Source organism: Diabrotica undecimpunctata, chromosome 7, assembly GCF_040954645.1.
Source record: "Diabrotica undecimpunctata isolate CICGRU chromosome 7, icDiaUnde3, whole genome shotgun sequence".
Classification (NCBI taxonomy): domain Eukaryota; kingdom Metazoa; phylum Arthropoda; class Insecta; order Coleoptera; family Chrysomelidae; genus Diabrotica; species Diabrotica undecimpunctata.
In genome coordinates this window covers 112,736,611-112,756,921 of record NC_092809.1, presented here as the reverse complement: position 1 = coordinate 112,756,921, position 20,311 = coordinate 112,736,611, and the positions used below count along the sequence as shown (strand labels likewise).

The 20,311-nt window shown below is 32.1% G+C and overlaps 1 protein-coding gene across 3 annotated transcripts in view; it reads left to right on the top strand.

The window, feature by feature from the left end:
- Nucleotides 1–2,910: 2,910 nt before the first annotated feature.
- Nucleotides 2,911–20,311, top strand: part of Cp190 (centrosome-associated zinc finger protein CP190) — a 45,209-nt gene continuing 27,808 nt past the window's right edge. For 2 of the 3 annotated variants that reach the window (XM_072538007.1, XM_072538004.1), the window contains exons 1-10: nucleotides 2,911–2,985; nucleotides 3,212–3,513; nucleotides 4,593–5,050; nucleotides 6,475–6,622; nucleotides 10,860–11,137; nucleotides 11,199–11,532; nucleotides 13,859–14,217; nucleotides 17,425–17,722; nucleotides 18,740–18,912; nucleotides 19,330–19,463. In XM_072538007.1, coding sequence (XP_072394108.1) covers nucleotides 3,234–3,513; nucleotides 4,593–5,050; nucleotides 6,475–6,622; nucleotides 10,860–11,137; nucleotides 11,199–11,532; nucleotides 13,859–14,217; nucleotides 17,425–17,722; nucleotides 18,740–18,912; nucleotides 19,330–19,463 — 2,462 coding nt within the window. In that variant the 5' untranslated portion in view covers nucleotides 2,911–2,985; nucleotides 3,212–3,233. Of the gene's footprint in view, nucleotides 2,986–3,013; nucleotides 3,123–3,211; nucleotides 3,514–4,592; nucleotides 5,051–6,474; nucleotides 6,623–10,859; nucleotides 11,138–11,198; nucleotides 11,533–13,858; nucleotides 14,218–17,424; nucleotides 17,723–18,739; nucleotides 18,913–19,329; nucleotides 19,464–20,311 lie in introns of those variants that run through there. The other variant, XM_072538005.1, reaches the window with a different exon arrangement.

Below are 20,311 nucleotides of genomic sequence, written 5' to 3'. Positions count from 1 at the left end.
AAGGTTCTGGTCAAGGTTTTCTCAGATGCAACTGTAAAAGATTTTTTGGCGACAATAAATGTTCCTTTAAAAAAGGAACAAACAATGAAATCAAAGTGTTATGGATCGCTGACATGCAAAAATAAGTGAAGAAATTTGGTTCTAAAAATGTTTGTGTTTAAAACTTATTTTTATCTGCATTTTTTAAATAAGATTAGAAGTTTCGTTATGTGGGTATTTGTATTTTTATTTGCATCATTTAGCATCATTTACTACTTTTATAGCCATCATTTTTACTAACGTATTTTTATTTATATTTTTTAAATAAAATTAGAAGTTTCGCTTTGTGGGTATTTTTATTGCCCATAACGCGAAAAATCGTCGTCTGTGTCCGACCGACGGTCTTCGTAGTTTCGCATTTTGGGTCTTCGCATTATATCCACAACGCGTTCTGTGCACGTCAAAAATACCCGAAACGCGATGTGAGAAATAAACGAAATTCACAACGCGTTATGGGTATAAATTTCGGTCAATGGCCGAATTCGGTTATTGAGTACAACATATACACATACATAATATATCCTAGGTATATTTTAAGATTTTAAAAGTACTATAAATTATCTAATCAAGACTTTTATCGATAATTGGAAGACTCACAAGTTAAGTACACCATTTTTCAAAGTAAAATACTTGCACGTCACGATTTATACAAAGTGACGTCACTTGTATTTAAAATTTCCAGAACGTCAACCTTAGAGTTCAAATGTTTCTAACACAGCTAATAATACGAAACCCATACGGAACTGCTCGATCTTTCATAGTCGTCAACATGATGTAATAATTAGAAAAATGTAATCATCATTATATTGAAAATATACAGAAAAAGAAACATTTGTTATTATTAATAATATAAATTTTATGAAATAACTCTTCAAGTCTAATATTGCACAAAATAATAATTGTACCGAATTTACCTGATACCGGAATACTTCAAATTTTATTGACAGTTCAGCGTGTGGCAAAAGTGTATAAAATGTTGCCGCTTTTTTAGAGTAAGAATTTTGTTTATATTTTGATTTCTTACACAATTTGGTCATAATATAATATATATTAATAAATTATATTTATAAATACATATTAAATTTAGACTAATAGCTTTAAAAACTAATTATTGTTGTGTATTGTAATTGTGCTATGTCAAAACAAATAAATAGTCTGTAGAAAGCTGATAAGCTTTCATATAAGATAGATAATTTTGAACAAGAAATACTGGCGGGACGTCTTTACTATTACAGCCCTAAAAGAGGCAAGTTTAAAATTTAGAATATATAATTTTGTACTAAAATGTTTTCTTATGTATTTTAGTGTGTTGCAGTAGTCTTAAAACTAAGTGTATTTACTGTTAATATAATAGCTTGACAAAGAGTTGACATTTTAAAAATTCCTCACTTACTAACTATTCTGATGTTTTAGCAACGCTGTGGGGTTCTGACGTCGTAAATCTTGAATGACGTGCAAGCATTTTTATGTGAAAAATGCTATATATACTTTTAATAAAGATCCGATAAAGGTATATTCCAAGAATAAACTTTTACGAATGTTCCGAGATTACTTGGTACACGAATATGCTCAGTATATTCGATCCGAGGATATTCTTTGAAGTATATGCAAAGAATAATATGTTTTTTATGGTAAAAGCTATGCGTGTGTTGCACATAGACTAAAAATTATACTTCCACGATTATTGGTAGTATATGCTTCGAACAGAGGGTTCGAAAATGATGGGTTATGTGGATTAAATGTGCGGCGTACTACATATTGGCATATCCTATGTTGTTCCAGTACCATATTCTGAGTGGAAATTGGTAATAATTCCGACCCACTTAAGTTTGTCTACAGCGGTTCTGAATAGTTATAATATTTTATCAGTCCACTGTCTCAGACAGCGTCTATATTCGTTGAAAATACTATGCCAGAATTTTACATTTCACCATGCAGATCAGTTTGTAGTCTTGATCTTCATTTTGCAAACGATTTTTTGTACGGCGTACAGATATTTGATTAATAAATTTTTCCGTTTTTTTCCACTACAAGGGGGCGTTTTAGAGGGAAGCAGGGGGTAAAAGTGGTAAACATTTTTGCATCTTGTTTGCGGTCCCAAAATTGACATTCTCAGCAAAATTCAGCTTGTTCCTATGATTTTTAGAGGTTCAATGGTATATTTTCGTGTCTGACGACCGGAGTAAACTGTCATTCATAAAATCCTCGTTGATGTCTGTATAATTTTTTTAAGTGTATTTCGAATGTTTGCTCTCCTCCAGAGTACAAAATTTGTTTATGTATGGCAATATTGGTATGTCATAAAGGATCTATGCTCTATGATTAAGATTCCCTTGGTATCTCTTGTTGCAAGGTACCTAGGTATATTGGAAAATTATTTAGCAAATAATGTATTATTTTTATTAACAATCTCAAAAATAGAGTCAATAGAAGTCAAATTATCGATTTTGATTCCTTCCTAGAAGAAAAAAAGTAACTTCATAATAAAAATATGATTATATTGTCAAAAAACAATTAAATTTTTATAAAAATAAATTAAGCGCCATCTCTGGGATCTGAACTCTACCATACATTGATTGTGCTAAAACTTAGGAGGGGTGCTTCTACATCGTCCAACTTCGGTTATCACTATGGCTGACTCGGATTTAGAAAGAATTTAATGGCCGCCGACATTGATTTTTTTACCTAATAATTCCATTTTGCAAAAAATGTTACAAAAATTGATCAGAGATAGAAAGACTGTGTGTTATTGTTACGATATCTATATATTTATAGCAAATGTCTTAAAAAAAAGTACAAACATATTAAAAATTGAATTTGGCGGGTTTTAAAGCGCCACCTGGACACGGCCATCAACAATAGTTTCTTTGGATTATCTTAACATGGAAGTTGTAATGTTTGGAAGCTTGTGATAAGATGGAGCTAATATTTTCATAATAGAAAAAGGTCAGTTATTTTGAAACCTCAAATTGTTAATAAGTTGGTTGTTTTTCAATATTTCCCTAAACAATTGTTTAACCACATAAACAGTGAACTACAATTGTTTTCATCTTGATCATCTATAGCTAGGGACGCCGCAAATCGTATGGCATTTTTAACAAGTTCACATATTTTGAATATAAAATGTTGTTATTCACATAACTTGAACCTTTACTGAATGAGATGATTTTAGGTAAAGCTGGAACTTAGTAAACATGGTTGAACAAGGAAATAAACAAGTAAGGGTGGACAATTGGGGAACTTTTTTCCTCCAGCGTCTTCAAGTGTTTTTTGCTAAAACAGATTATTGTGATTTAACCCTACAATTTGATGGCAATGTCCAATTAAAAGTACATAGACTGGTTATGAATGCTTGTACCGAATATTTTCAATACTTGGAAGAAACATGCCCTGCAACAGAGGAAAATACTATTATGATGCCATCAGGTCTTCAGTCAGATGTTATAGTTCCAATAGTTAATTTTTTATACACAGGTAAATATCTCAAAACATATGTGAGATTTGTAAATATACAGGAACATTGTATAGAATAAAAGTACTTGAATATGAAGTATCATAAATAATTGGTACAAATTAACTTAAATTCATTATTTGGCAATATGTTTTTAACACTTTTCAGGCTTTATTAGAAGAGCAATGTCTTTCGTTGTTTTATAATTATTTTTTTGTTCTCAAGAAATTTATCTTTTTACCTTACTGACGTGTTTAAAATATCATTTTTCTATTAAGATCTTTTCATGAGTTTTAGTAATTTCTGGACCTAATCTATCATTTATTATATATACAAAAAAAAATTGTTGGAGCTTATTCATTTCCATCTCTAAATTTTATCAATATATAAGGTGATATGCCCCCTTTACCTGTCTTGTAGTATATAATTGTAATTTTTATTTTTTTGATGATATATCCTAAACAGTTCATTTACCAATTGTAGGTAAATTTAACGAAATTCCTAATATTCGATAATTACACCTCAGAGATACCCAATAGGATGTTTTAGATTGTAAAATAAATAATGTCCTACTCCATATTTACTAATATTGGGAGAGACCAATTACAAATATTTTACCACTTTAAATGTGCATCACCCTGAAATTCATTTGGGCGAATGGATATCCTAATCACCTTAAACATGATTTTCCTTAGAGATCACCGGTATGTCACAAAGCTCTCACATGACAAATTGAAATGCTGCTTCTGCTATCAATTGTGATTACTCATTCGCGTTCCCAAAAAAACTGAAGTGTACCCAAGTTTCATCTATGGCAATAATACAGCTAAAGAAGACATATTTTTTAAGTTTCTTGTGCAACTCTGGTTTGAGTTCATATATTTATCCCTTGTTTTATATGACTTACTACTAGGGATATTGTTCATTTTGTTAGTCTAGTATAAATTAATGTTGGTTGAAAGAGCACATCTCCAGTACTACATCTGTATTTTGAACAACTTTAACGATGTTTTTATAATGCCTTATAATAATGAAAAGATAACATATGCCATTGGGAAACTTTTCAAAGATTAGATAATAACAAAAGAAACTCAATTTATAGGCATGCTGGAATTCCATGTATCCCTTTATGAACGACTCTTCAAGGCAGCTGAGATGATGAATATCACCATTTTAACAAAGCTTTTGGCTGCTCAAAGATCAGAAAAAGCTCTGAAGCCCAAACATGATCCTGTCCAACCAAAAAGGCAGCCTGCAGTACCACCTGTAAAACAAGAGCTTCCTAATCCTTTGCCTGGTAGGAAAGTTCCTGTATGGAAAAGAAAAACTGCACCAGCAGCAACAGCAGCTGCTGCATCTCCAATTGGTTCTTCACAGTCTACTTCGCATATGTTTGAACAGAAATGGTGCAAAGTTTCAGATACATTTGACAATACACCCAAACCTACACGATTTGAATGGCCTGAAGATGATCTTCCCCCTATAAATTTTTTGGATACTAGTTTTGAAGATATATCATACACTAGTAAACCTTTGCTTACCAAGGAGGATGAAGATAAAGTAAGTAACTAATCATTTATTTGCTATGATTGTAACTTTTGATATAAATTACCTTTGTACTCTTTTACTTTGTGTCTCGCCATATATTGCCCAGTAATTTTGTCTTCCAATAACACTACAGCTCAATTTGAGCCTTGGTCTAATGTCGTTTCTGTCTCCAATGTAAACGTCAATTTTGAAGCAATGAACAGTCCAGTTCTGAAGTCTATCTGATGTCATTTGTGCACCTTACAAATCTCTGTTTACAGGGACAAACAGTTTTTTTTACAACACACTTTAAATCATATATTATTAGAATCAAATTTAATAATTTTTTGTAAACTGCATGGACAGATTTGTGGTAGATAATAAATCACTGAGTAAAAGAATACATCTAGGTCAGGCAATATTTTATATGAAATTTTGATCATTATTGACTTACTCAAACATTTAGATCGGAAAGATCTTGTTGCTGGTTATAAGCTGGATATGATATAGCTGAATGGTTGATGACAAAAAGGGCCTGTTCTCTTCAGAATGAAATATTTAAACATTTGAACTTCCAAGAAGTAGGGATATTGATAAAAAAATTACATGATGTATGAATATTGAAATTTTGAGATACCCGGGGTATCGAAAAGTTAGTAGACAAGACAGAAATTGACAAGTAGAATTTAAGCGCCAATTATTTTGGTTTTTAGGATAAAAAAAACAATAAACAAAAATAAAGGATCGTTATATTAATATAAATTATTAAAAACGGTAAGAGGAAATAATGGATACAAAAGTATAGAAATATAAAATAAAGAAGCGGTTACATTATATAGAATGTAACACTGTTTTGTTCCTTTCTCAGGAGTATAATATGTGAATCGAGTTCTGTCCATTCACAGATGTTTTCATCCTACCGCCTTTAGGAACACTGCCTAGGGCCAAGAACCTTTGCGGATCTCCGTTTTTTATTTCCCCCAACACCTCTTTATTTGTCACGGGATAGACAAGGAGTCAAATTCAGTAAAAATGTATCTTTATCTGTAAAGCAACAACTACAATTTTGCTCAGATACTTTAGTTATCGTTTTGTCAATGCCATTATTACCTAATTATGATTAATGTGTCATACAATATGTTTTGTTGACTCACATGCAAGTTGATTTTCAACTTGCATGTGAGACTCTTTAAGTCTGACTAGGAGGAACAATGCTTATTTACTATCACAACACTTCCAAACTTTGTATTTGATACATGGAATATGTGTGGCAGTGGCAAAAAGTATAATCTGGAGGATGATTATAAACAAGTTCATGGCGATTTTACCAACAATTATATTGTCAGATCACGCATATGATCCAAATTCATCGCCTAAATTCCACTTTTTAAATACTTAAAGTCCTTTCTACATCCTTAATGTTATAAATAATTAAATAAAATAGCATACATTTGCAGATCAAACCCACCTTTGATGATCTTAGAAACAATGTTGAATTACCAAAGAAAACTTCTTTAAAAAGTACTACAAATGAAGATGTCAACTTTAAAGACATTGAGGAGTTTGCTAAGGAGCAAAAAATTAGGAGTGCCATGTTTGAAGATCGTAAGTATTTTATTATTTTTTAATTATGTAACATTTAGAGGATACAATTATGTATTTCCTATATAACGGGTTTTGTTTTGTAAATGTTTCTGAGATATGTCTATGAAAACAACTTGTTCAATATGATCCAGCAACAGTTTAATCTGTTTGTAATGTCTTTATGTTTTGTTTATTTTTTTTATCAAGATATCTCGAGAACTTAAATCGAAGTATTCCAATACTAGCTGACGAAGCGGTCGCTATTTTATTATGGTACTAGGTACTCGGTTGTCAGCTATTTTTCAAAGTGAATACCATTTGTAACGATAAACAGCTCAAGGTGGTCAAAGATAAGATCAAGTGGTTATAAGCCGATCATACGCAGGAGCATTACGAAGGTCTCGTTGCTCAGAATCGTTGCAATAAATCTTAACCCGATATTTATAATGGACTCAAAATCGTCATAAAACAATAAAATAATTTCCATAGGCAAAACTACTAAGATTGACATAGTTACCTATATAATGCAAAAAAGTTATGGTCAATGAAATAAAATTATCAAACAAATAGTAAACTTGTATTTTATATTCAATATATTTTATACTCAAAAAAATAAAAAAAAAAAGTTACACATCAATAATCTAATCAATAATTATTAAAAGAATAAATTAATTACGACTTAAAACGTTAAAATTACAGGCTAAGGAATACAATCTTTCAAATCGGAAAAAGCTTTTTGGTTCTTATATCATATTACTCATTACAAATGACACTTAATTTATCCTTCCTAATAATTGAAATAACAATGGAATTTAATCATTTATATCTTAATATTCTCAAAAAAATTCGTGACTTCCTAATAATTGAACTAACAACAGAATTTAATCATATATACTCTTAATAGTACGAGATCTCACTGCAAGATCACCACTTTCATAACGTAGTTAATCAAACTCACATTTTTACATACATTTAAAGAATGGGAGAATACATTGATAATATGTAGGTTGCCACTCAAAAAGTGGTCGCAAATAGTTTTAGTAAAATTATTGGTAATTAATTTTTGAACTAAAATTTTATTTCGTTCATTTATTTTTTAAATAAATTACGCTGCTCATGACGTATATGCATATTTTTTATATCAAATTGAAGCTAATTTTCTATTACCGTCTAACATGCTAAAAAATGGCACATATGGAGTCGTATGTTGCCATGTTCCATCTAATCCACTGGTAACTTTGACATCCTAATATATAAGACTAAATAATGTAAACTAAATTGTAACCTATAACTTTTAACGGGTTTTTGTTATTATAGTGGCTCATGTATGTATATATATATATATATATATATATATATATATATATATATATATATATATATATATATATATATTAGTGGCTCAAAACATGTACACCTAGACACTGATGATGGAACATGGTTTCCAAAAACGTTTTGTCTTCATGACATAGCCCGATTGGGTTTTTTAATTTATATACCTTTTATAAAGGATTTTAACAAATTTTTTGGATGTTGGAGACTGAAACACCAAAACATATAATGAGGCAAACACTAGTAGGGAGAAGGTCAAAGGGAAGACCCAAACTTAGATACATGGAACAAGTGGAACAAGATCTGAAAACACTTAAGATTACCAACTGGAAAAACAAAGCAAGGAACAGAACAGAATGGCGGAAAATCCTAGAACAAGCCAGGACCCAGAAAGGGTTGTCGAGCTACTGATGATGATGATTGTTCCTTGCTACTTCATTATTATTTGAGCCCACATATGTTCTATCGGGTTTTACTCACAATGGTATGGCTGCAATCGAACTACAATTATGCCTCTCTCTCGGGCTATTTCATATACTACATATTTAATATATTTATCTTTATGACACTGTGCCAAGTTTAGTAACTCGATTTTCAAAATTGGTTCATCGAATTTAATATGTTTTTTAGTAAGCCAATACGCAATCTCGGCTTTTTTCCATTTAGTGGTTGATAACTGTTTTACATGCCGGCAGTAATATGGAGCGTTATCCATAACAATAAAACAGATCCTGGTTCGATTTTTAACAGAATATCCGAAAACCATTTTTCATAATGATCTGCATCCATTTCTTCATGGTAATCTCCAGTCCTTTTAGAAACAAATGCATTTAAAACTCCTACAAAAAAATATTAAGTCGCTAACAATATGACTAATAATAAGACGTTTTCCCTTTCCAGATAAGGGCTTTTAAACCTGTTGACAAACCAGTTAGGAAAGCTTGTTGTTTGTTTTTCACATTTAAATCCTGCCAAATTTTTGTCACAGTATGTCCTTTATTTAACCATATTTCATCTGTATATGTTTTTTTTTCCATCTGTTATTAATTTGTTTGGGATACTTTCTGCGCCATAAAATAATTTCTTATTTTCTAATAGGGCTACTCTCTTCCTCTTTCTCTTTAAATACCTTTAAAGTTCATTTCACGTAGAGTACGTAACAAAACATGTCTTGATATTTTTGGAATATTTTCATTAGATTGAAAAAAGGAAGAAATTTTTTTTTATAGTTGGTAATTCCTTCTTGAAATAAAATTCATGTACTGCACGACGAATGGCCTGTTTGGTTGTATTATCCAATTTTATTTGTTTCCTTCCTCTTGTGTCAACTTTCAAAGTATTATTATCGTTTGTTTCATCGTCTGTTTCATTACTCTGTACACACTAGCTTCGGAAACTTTTGTCAAAATACTACATAATGTAACTACATCGCTTACATTCATATTTTGTTCTCTGGCTCCAAGTCCTTCAAATATATTTCCGATCATAGTTTTTTCACCGGGTGTTAAATGGTGACGTTTCTTTTTGATATACGGTTCACTATACTATCGTCAGTCATATTTATTATTTTTCACCAAATTGAATTAAACTAAATTACTCACAATTCACAAAAAGTAAACGTAAGATCTCCTTCAATAATAATAATACTACCAATAATTCTGTTCTCTTATAAACCCGACGTACAGATAATAGACAATAAAATCGCTACCCGAACAATGGCATTGTTGTCAGTTACATCGCCGTAATTTGAGACGACGTTGTTGATCGCAAACATCTTTAGAGAAATATATAAACTACAACATTGCAGATAACTTCAAGTTAAATCTATAATAGATCTCTTTTATTTCAACGCATATTCTTTGAACATCCAGAAGAAGAAGGTTTTTGTCAATGTTTAAGAGATTAAACCGATTCTTCAATAATCCTCTAATTTGTTTATTAAACAATATTTAAATTTTCTCCTTTTGTCAGAACAATATTTTTTCTATAGGCTAAACATCCAATTTTACTGACCTACAAAAAAGTCATTAAACATGAGTCACTTGCTACAATTGTGATATTTGATGTCTTTTAATAAACCTTGATGCAGTTTGTTTGTATTGGTTTTCTCTATGATGGTTTACCACAATTTGAACATAAAAAAAATAATGAAATTTTTGTAATTGAAAAAAGTCGAAAAAACAGTCAACTGTTTTTATATTACCTATTTGTTTAATATTTTGTTTTTTATAGACCAAAAGAGAAGTTTCAGTAAACAGTTACCAAACAGAGTAAATAGCTACTATTTAAATGAGAATAAGCCACAATTTTTGAGAACGATTTCCGAAGTGGAAATTGAAACGTCAATAAACGTACTTTACCTTTAATTGTGGCTTATTCCCATTTAAATACTAATTCCTTTAACATGCCACAAGAAAATAGCTTCAGAACAAGAGTAAATAGCAAAGAAAAAATCTAAAATAATAAAAAAAATTAGCACAATCCGTTCACGAGTAAATCGACTATCAAACTGAGCATAATTTTTGGTGGTGCAAAAGTTTTGCGGTTAAGTTTATTAAAGAGAGTGACTCACTCTTAAAAACGAAATCTGACACCGTGAACTGTTGGAGAAAGAAACAATTCCAGCGACGTCGTTAGTTCATTTTTTTAGGATTGAATTATTTTATTAGAAATCAATACCATCCTGATGTCACTGTGTTTATCTTTGTCATTCCGTGAATTTCTTGTTTACTCAGTTTTAAATATTATATTTACTTGGGATTAAACCACAATTGACTATTACATTCTTGTTTTGACATTTTGATTTACAAAGAGGAAATCGTTTTTAAAAAAAAATTATTAGTTAAGAAAAAATGTTAAAATGTAAATTTTTATCAATTTGACCTAATTGGTTGCCACAAAGGTTAATACCAAATTGAATTTTCAGCTGATGATATGAACAACGATAGTGGTTTGAAAAGAAAAATTGAACAGGTTTCTCCTCCAACAAAAAAGATTAAATTCAACAACAAAATATCGGTAGAAACGGCGACATCCAGCGATATAGATCATACTAAAATAGTTGCAGAGATTTTAAAAAAATATCCAGATCTGGTAAAGAAAAATAAGAACATCAAATTGAAAATCATGCCAGGAAATAAGGAAACAGGCGATAAGAAGATTGTAAATGCTGTTATAGAACCAATTAAGCAGTCTCCACCTCAGGTTAGTTCATTTTCAATTCGAAACTTCTTGGTAGTTACTTTTTATACTGTACATTTTTTAGCTTGAACAAGTAGCCAAGCCGGCTAAACCACTTCCCAGTAAACCTATAATAAAAAAGAAATCTAAAGTAATACCTGACGACGAGGATGATGGACCATGGGTATGTGTTAAATGTGTTTCTGAACACGGTGAAGTTCCAGAGTTTGTATTGTACTACCTTTATCGTAAACACATGACTGATGTACACGATGAAGTTTTCGACTCACGCTTGTGTAAATATTGTGGACGACAATGTAATAACCATACCTTGATGTTGTACCATTTGTATACGAAGCATGCTCTAAGGCCACCAGCTACATATAATTTCCCTAAATGCAATAAGTGTCCATATATAGGTAAATTTTATTATTTTCAAATAGTTTTTTTTATTATAGACAATAGCGAGTAAAAGGTATATTTATACGTGGTGATTCTTTTTTGAGTTCCAATTACACGTTTTAGAGAAACGACATAATTAATATCTGAAAATTCAGGATGAGGAGTTAACTGTTAGGTATCGAGGGTGGTGCGTCTAGCTTTTGATGACATTTTTGCATTCTTTTTTGTTCTGCGCCATTTGTGTTGCTTTTCGTTAAGATTTGCCCTTATTTTGTAATATCTCTGCAATTTCGCTGTTCCACTCTTTTATAGTTTATAGTTTTTATAGGTCTATATATCGTTTCGTATATTGTCATCTTCGTTTTTATTATTCTTAGATATGACATCTGTACGTTAACCCGCTTAAGCTCCGTAGATCTAATGCCCCTTTGACACAAAGACAAATCTTCTTTTTCTCTGTCATTGTATTCTATTATCTAAATCCTATTACAAGAGACCTCGCATATCACCATCCCATTAATAGGAGCTAAGATACATCTATGTGCTCTTTATGCTAAAAGCTATCACGACACCTCGCACGTCGCGATCGGATCGATATTAACGGGGATACACGAATACACATCCGAAAAAAGAAGAAGAACCATCCTGTGGCGTAATAGCGACTGTGACGTCATAGGTTTTGATCATTCGTCATCTGATCCAATAGATTCACAATTGCTTCTGAATAATTAAATAATGCTACAGGTAAACTATATATTCGGACTTTGGCCTTTGTTTATAAAAAAATAGGGCCGATCCTACAGTAACTCGATACATATTTTTCATTAACTATTCCAAAACTATCAGATATCTGTAATAAATTTTCCCGTGAAACAGAACATTTTCTATTTCGGGGTTAACAGTGGAGTGTATTATTATATTTCAGCCCCGAGCACTCGTCAATTTCTTAGGTGCACACAAATACCCGATCCTCCCCTAAGGTTAAAAATAATTACCCTTAGGGGAGGGTCGGGTATTTGAGCGCACCTAAGGCTTATTCAGGATATTTCAAAAACTCAACACATTTCAGTTTCCAACTTTCTGGAAGATACACTTCAAGGGTCTAGGTAGGGACCGCATTCAATGAATGGTTAAACAGTAGAATAGTGAGGGGCGAAATTTCCAATTAGTGTAACGCGTACAATTACATAAATATTAAAGGTACAAACAAATATACGGCAAAAAGGTTAAAGATATATTCAAAAAAATCTAAGCATCGCAGAAGTCACAAATATATCCTTCCGGACTATCCTCTCCTGTACACATGGCATGAGCCCATTGGCAACATATCGAACACGTGTACCATACCTCGTCTTTTTTGCTACCATCACCACATAATACACAGAAGTCATTTTCATCTGACACAAGAGCGTCCAACACATCATCATCACACAGTTCACTTTCTGAAACATCTTCGGAGCTGATGTCTTCAAAAGTCTTTCTTTTTGTACCTTTTTTAATTTCGTGGTTTTCTCTATGTTCATTTTGACGCTTGTTTAAACAAAATTTTCAATTTCCATCTTAAGTTTTGTTGTGTTATGCGTTTCTGTTAATATCTGAGATTTTTGTTTTTTTCTGGTAAGTCATTTTTGTTTGGGATAGTTTCTGAAGCGGACTTAGATTTTCCAAAATGCTGCTGCTGGATGTAATTGGAACTGAAGCATCATTATTATTTGTATTAGAGACAACTATTCTGTTGCAGAATATGAATAAGGACTGCTTGATTGAAAAATCTGTATTCCATTTCATTGACAGAATTTATGGCAGTTACAATACGTAACAGAATGCCTTTATATACTTTGCCGGCTAATTGTGCGCAATGTGCACCCTTTAAACGTCATTCCACTAGAATTCAATATAACAAAATTGGATAAAAATAAAAAAGAATCGGGCAAAACTTAATGGTAAATAAATAACGTGTATATATACTTTTTAAACTATATTTCTATCAACAAAAAATCTTACCACTTATTTTCTTAGACACACAAAAGATTAATATACCACGCGAAAACATTTAAACGATAAATGCCAACCGGTAAATTATCTCCCGACGTTCGATTGTGTGCGATAGATCTGGCAGTTGCTAATAGATCGCGCGACAATATAGTTTTTGTCATTTTATTCAATAGGAGATTAGAAGCATTGATGCGCACAATTATCCGATGCACTATTAGTCGACTCTCCCCTATTAACTTTGTGATTTAGAAATGTGTGTGAAATAATCACAGTATATGGTTTTTATTATATTTAGAAAACACCAAAAATATTCGAACTATTAATACTGTAATATTTTTTCCCTTTTAGCTATATCTGCTGGAAAATTAACTAAACATAAAGAATCGCATGGCCCCAACGAAACCCAATGTCAAGGTTGTCACTTAGCTTTTTTGAATCACCAATTTCTAACTGCTCATGTTAGAATAACGGGTCATTACGGCAAACCGGGAAGAGTTACTTTCGATTGCCACTTTTGTATGAAAAAACTTCAATCTGGCATGACCCTTCTGAGTCATATTAAAAAGTCACACGGTACCGAAGCTGTGCGTGATGGCATTGTATGTTTTGAAGATATTGATAATTTAGAAGATCTTGAAGGTGATGAAGAATCTGTAGGGTATATTTCATCCGAAGTAATAGACTCAAATGCCATACAAAAGGAGAAGGTTTGTATTTATGTTTATACTTTTATTTTCTACATACTCTACTGGTTTCTCCATAATTTACTAAATGGAGGGATTAATTCTTTTAGTACTACTTAATGTATTCGGTTTACGATGCCGTGTAACAAAATATGTCCCACGTTGGGGCCAATGTAACAAATTTTAGGAAAGTTATAAAAAGACTACAACTAGGTGATAAATAAAAATATGGCTAAATACAAGAACAAAATATCGGCCCATTTGCATGCCTGTAAAAGACAGTATAATATTGAACAAGACAACAACTTAAGAAAATAAAAATAACACACAAGATGTGAAGAATCCTTGCTGAAAATAAAGATTTGGGCGCCGGGGATGTATATAGAATAGACTTCGCTAAGTTGTGATCTATATTAAGGAGAAGAGATACTTAGTATTAATGTAAAAGAATAAAGAGGGTACTAAAATATATAATTATTATTACCTGCGGTTCAGATCCGACTCGAAGGACCATTTGTTTTTGCTTCAATAGAGTGGACTGTATGAAGCTGGTTGATTTATTGATATATAATCACAAAATTAAAGTAAACACATAAAATAAATGTTTGTTTACATTGGCAATATCGCTTCTCCTTCGTCACGTTCATTACATGTGCGCCCTCTAGGAACCTTGTGAATTCGAAGTTGCCGTACTGCCTTAATTTCTTAAGATCTTGACAACCTGTGTACCCCATTTAATAATAATATGAATAATAAAAACCCTAAATAAAACCCTATTTACAATAATAAAAATAAATGAAACTTCTTTATTTAAAAATCCCTCCACTTAAAATTGGTTGACAATTCTCGTCCAGTAGTAGTTCCGAAAACGCAACAGCTTAAAAATAACAGATGATTAAGGCAATCTTGCCATAAACAAAGATGATAAACAGAAAGTATGGGAAGAATACTTGGAGAAACTTTTCCATGGCCTTAGAACAATACAAGAACCAACCATTGAAGAAAATCCAGGTCCCAAAATCCTACCAGAAGAAATACGGCAGCCGCCAGACAGATGAAGGATGAAAAGGCACCGGAACTTGATGAAATTCCTGCAGAACTGCTGAAGCTATTATATGCAGAACAAATAAAAATAACTGAAATATTTAATGAAATATACAAGGCAGTAGAGTGGCTCAAATCGGAGTTCGTACCATTGCCCAAAAAACCCGGAGCAAAAGTTTGTGAAGACTATGGGACCATAAGTCTAATAAGCCATCTGCTGAAGCTGTTTTTAAAAGTCATTCTTAAAAGAATTTACCGGAAGTGCGAGGAACAAATTGCGCCCAATCAGTTTTTATTTGTGAACGCCGTTGGTATGAGGGAAGCTTTATTTAGCGTGCAGGTATTGTTCATACCTAACTACATGTTCATCACATATAGGAAAAGGGCCCAGGACGAAGAAGAATATCCTGAGAGATGAGAGCATGGTATACTCAACACAGCTATTCCGTATAGCAACCAACAAAGTCATCATAGCCAGAATGATCGCCAACGTTCGGAACGGACAGGCACCCTAAGAAGAAGAAGTTGTGATAAACTTAATACAAATGAAAATAGGAAAGTATCTTGAAGAAATACTCCTTAAGGTGATTTATTTATAAATCTGCAATTGAAATAGCGACGTATCTTGAGGAGGTACTCCATAGGATACTTATTCAATAATAAATAAATAAAATGTAAATTACAAAGTAAAGACAAAGACTTTAAAAGGTTTTAAAATCTTACGTGCAGTTGAAGTATATAAGCTAATGAAAAAATTGTAATAATTGAATTCTGGAAACCGATTAATGTGCACATAACCGTTTACCGTCCCGGACCAATATATCCTGTAACAATAGTACTAATGTACTAGGCTATGTCTTTCTGGAAGATTCCTGATTCCGGGGTGGAATAGTGAGAAACTCAGAACTTTTCCAATCCAATCTCCTTTATCACGGGGTGATCATGTAAGGAGACATGCTCATCTGATCTGAAGGTCGGATTGAATTCTGACGGGAGAAACCCCCAAACGAAAATTACAACCAAAAACAAAATAAAATTCATCCTCAAATTGTCATTCCAGTACCTGCGTTCGTCGGCTAAAACACAAACCTCTTATTTACTCTATTGTTCTTTTCTCACTTGAAAAAGGTTTTTATAGGGTATTAAAAAAAGGTATGGACAAAAATAGAAAGTCTTAAAAAAACTGGTAGAGGTAATGAATTTTCTAAAAAGCTTTGAGTCATATCGACGCAGAACACAAATTTACGTCTGAAATAAGTTGTACGTTCCTTTTTAAATTACCTTTCTTTTCTACTATGTCCTTTTTATTATTAAGCTGTTCTCTAATGCGAATCCTATCAAGCTTTGCCCATTTCCATTAGTTTCTTCATGCATACTGTTTGTTCCTGCAATTCATTTTACATAGGTTTTTTACAATTCCCCACAACTATCTTTGTCATGTTTTGGTATTTTACTAAACTCTTCTGCAAATAAATTGAAGAATATGGCTTTGTCCTCATCATTCTACCCTTCGGCTGGAGCATGTATATTTAGAATGCTTTTGTTTCGCTTTCTTCCTTAAAAGGCGCATTCGGTTATTTATAGGCTTAAAATTTATAAACCTCTTGAGCTGCTTTACTACTAAGAAACCGGTTCCAAATTTTCCAAATAGAAAAGGAACCGAAAGAAAACAGCTTAAATAACCGAAAAGAGTGGAAAAATCTGGAAAACAAAGTTGAACAAGGCTCGACAAATAGTGCGCGAGATCAGTCCTTGGTGTCAATTCGTTTTAAAATTGACTCCATTATAAGCTGTGAAATATACAGTGTATTCAATCATTATTATGTAAAAATCGTCGATTATGTCATCACGTCCAGGTGGATAACATTAGTATGATACATATGTCAAAATATCATAATTTATAAATAAAAATCGACCTTTTTCGGAATTTTTCTACTAAGTCACATATTCTTGAAAAAATGAATTTATTCCATAATGTTGCTCCTCACTGTATATTTTATATACAGTAAAAGCCACAAGATCAATGTAATTTGTATCTACTTTAGGGGAATTCGCGTTAGGATTAAAAACTGAATTGGGTGTTAACTTGCAATAAAGTTAAATTTGCTACTCAGTAGTAATTTTTTTACCTTGTTGGAGTGTAACGTTGTATGTCATTAGTCATTTAAAACCATTGTTTTTTTTTAGGTTAACATAATATCTAATGTAAAAGTTTCCCCCACTCATTCAATTCAAGAGAACAGGCAAGGTACACAACTAATACCGCTAGAAGCCAGTTCGGAAGCCGAAGCATTAAATAATGTGGCATCGGGCATTGCCACAAGTTTAGGTTTAGTTGACATAGTTGTTTTAGATGAAAATGAGCAATATATTTTGCAAGATGGACAGAGTGAGCAAACTGAGTTTCTTATTCCTAACTTAGCACACGAGCAGTCGTTCTCAGGACAAGTTATTACAACCCAGAATAGTTCTGTAATACAACAAGGTAAGTCTTTATGTTGATAAAAAGTAAATTCCAGCTAAGAATAATTAGTTGATTTTATATTTAAACACGGTTATAATATTTTTGAATATTGTAAGTACAATACTTTGGTATTGTTTACAATATCACCATCAAACTTTTCTTTGATTCTTTGATTATCACATACATTAAGTGATATGAGTTTTGCTAAAAATGGTTACTTCAAATTTCGTGCGCCACATGCATTCGATTTTTTTTTTGTTATGTTGGTGCATATGTTGACATCAGCCACTTTGTATTTTTAGTTTGTTTATTGATATATATATATATATATATATATATATATATATATATATATATATATATATATATATATATAATATAAGTTAGAATTTTAGGAAGTGTTTTAGCATGCTAGGCGAATGTGTACTAGAGAAAAGTGATATAACGCTAATGGCGAATCGTAGATTTCACTAATTGAGTCACTTGTTGAAGATGTTGGCTCATATAAATATTGGTTGGCTCATGCCATGATATTTTGTGGAACAAGACATGGACATTGCACCACAATAATCAGTCTTGGGGACCTGTGCGACTTTCCTGTTCCCAAAACGAACCAAAAACCGCATAAGTAGTAAAAGTCTAAGTAAATTTTTGTTGGTTCTGAGGATTTTTCACCATCTGATCTGTCATTTGACTTCTTCATACATTCTTCTAGAGTACCAGTCAGTTCATACCATAATTTTTGTTCCTCATACATTGAACATTGAATTCACATTGATCCTATGAATATAAGTTTAACCTCTGGTCATATTATGAAGAATAAACAGTATCAGTATACTTTTTGGGAAACACAATTATTTGACTTATACTGTTACTACTTATCACCTTAGATATTATATCGGGGAATTACTTTGTAGGGCAAATATATATTGGCGAAATAGTATTTTAGATGTTTTTGATATTAAACTTACTGTTGCCCAAGACAATAAAACATACAAGCTTTCTTTGTGGATGGTAATCACTACTTTAACCTTTTAGGTATGATTCAGAGCAGTACAGGACAAATCTCGTCAACCGATGAGCTGGTTATGGTGTTGGCTGACCATGATTATCCCGATGGACATGAAGGAGAAAGTTCTGAAAATTCGAATATAGTAGTCTTGTACAGTCATCCAGTAGAAGGCCAAGAAGGACAATATATTACGTCTCAGGTATGTTGCAAAGATGTATCTAATAACAAATGTATAACTATCATTAATATTATTAGAGAACAACTACAATTACTTCGTTTCCGGGATGGACCGCGTCGAATTTTGCTACGCCGAGCTTTCGACTACATTTCTGTAGTCTTCATCAGGATTTCCCTGGCCTGTTTTCTGCTTCCCCAGGTCATTTCACTATTAGGCAGTTCACTATTCACTGCACTACTGCTATTATTAGGTTAAGTTGCTACTTTTATGCTGCCGATAGTAACGTGGTATTTAGATTTGGATTGATTAGACTACGATTGATTATTAACGGCGATAAGTGGATTGTTAGATGAAACGGTTAGTGATATATGCTGCTTGAGAAGGGGTTTTCATGTTGAAAATCAGTTTGTTAATATATTTATGTTTTGTACATTGCAGGGAAATTTGATGGTGAATTCTCAAACTGGTATGTTGGAGTTAAGAAATAGTTCTATTGCTACTACGACGGCTAGTCAGATGATTGTAACCAATTCAGTGGAAACACCTATTGAATCTATCGAATTGATACAAAGGTAAATACTTTTTAATGTACACACAAAAAATATCACTGATATTCTACACTTGGTTATTTTAAATTCCTAGAGTTCTATAGGAAAGCGAGGTTGCCAAATAAAAAATATTTATAATATGTACTTATCAAAACAATAATTATGAGGCCACGTTGTTTGTGTCCGGCTCTCTGAGCATGTGATAAAGATAACTGTGGATGTTAAAAATCTATCAGAATATAGAGCTTGAAGTTAACTTCATCATCAGCGAGAAGCGCTACTACCTGACTTGACAATGGCAAGTGCAACCTTGCCGAAACGTCGTCAAAATAATGGTTTTTATCAAAAACAAAATTATTCAACGCGGAGTCAAACCCGGAAAACTACAGAAAGCATATATATATATATATATATATATATATATATATATATATATATATATATATATATATATTATGTTCCCAAAGGTTTCTGCGGTTAGTACAATTAAACCTAGGGCTAAGATTGATACTATTACAGGAATTAAACTCAAGCGTCTCCCAGATTGAACCGCGTCGGTTATCATTGCACCGAGCTTTCGACATCCTCTTCGATGTCTTCTGTTGGGCTTCCGAGGTCTCAGTCTCCCGAGCCCTCAGACACTACTACACTGATCACTAATCAATGCTTTACTGTAACGAAAATGTAATTTTCATTACAATCAACTGTGCTTTAATTCCATATATATATATATATATATATATATATATATATATATATATATATATATATATATATATATATACAATATTTTTAATCTACACATTAATATTAATGGAAATTAAAAAAATAAATATGACAAATAAATGCTAATCTTGATATTATTTATCTAT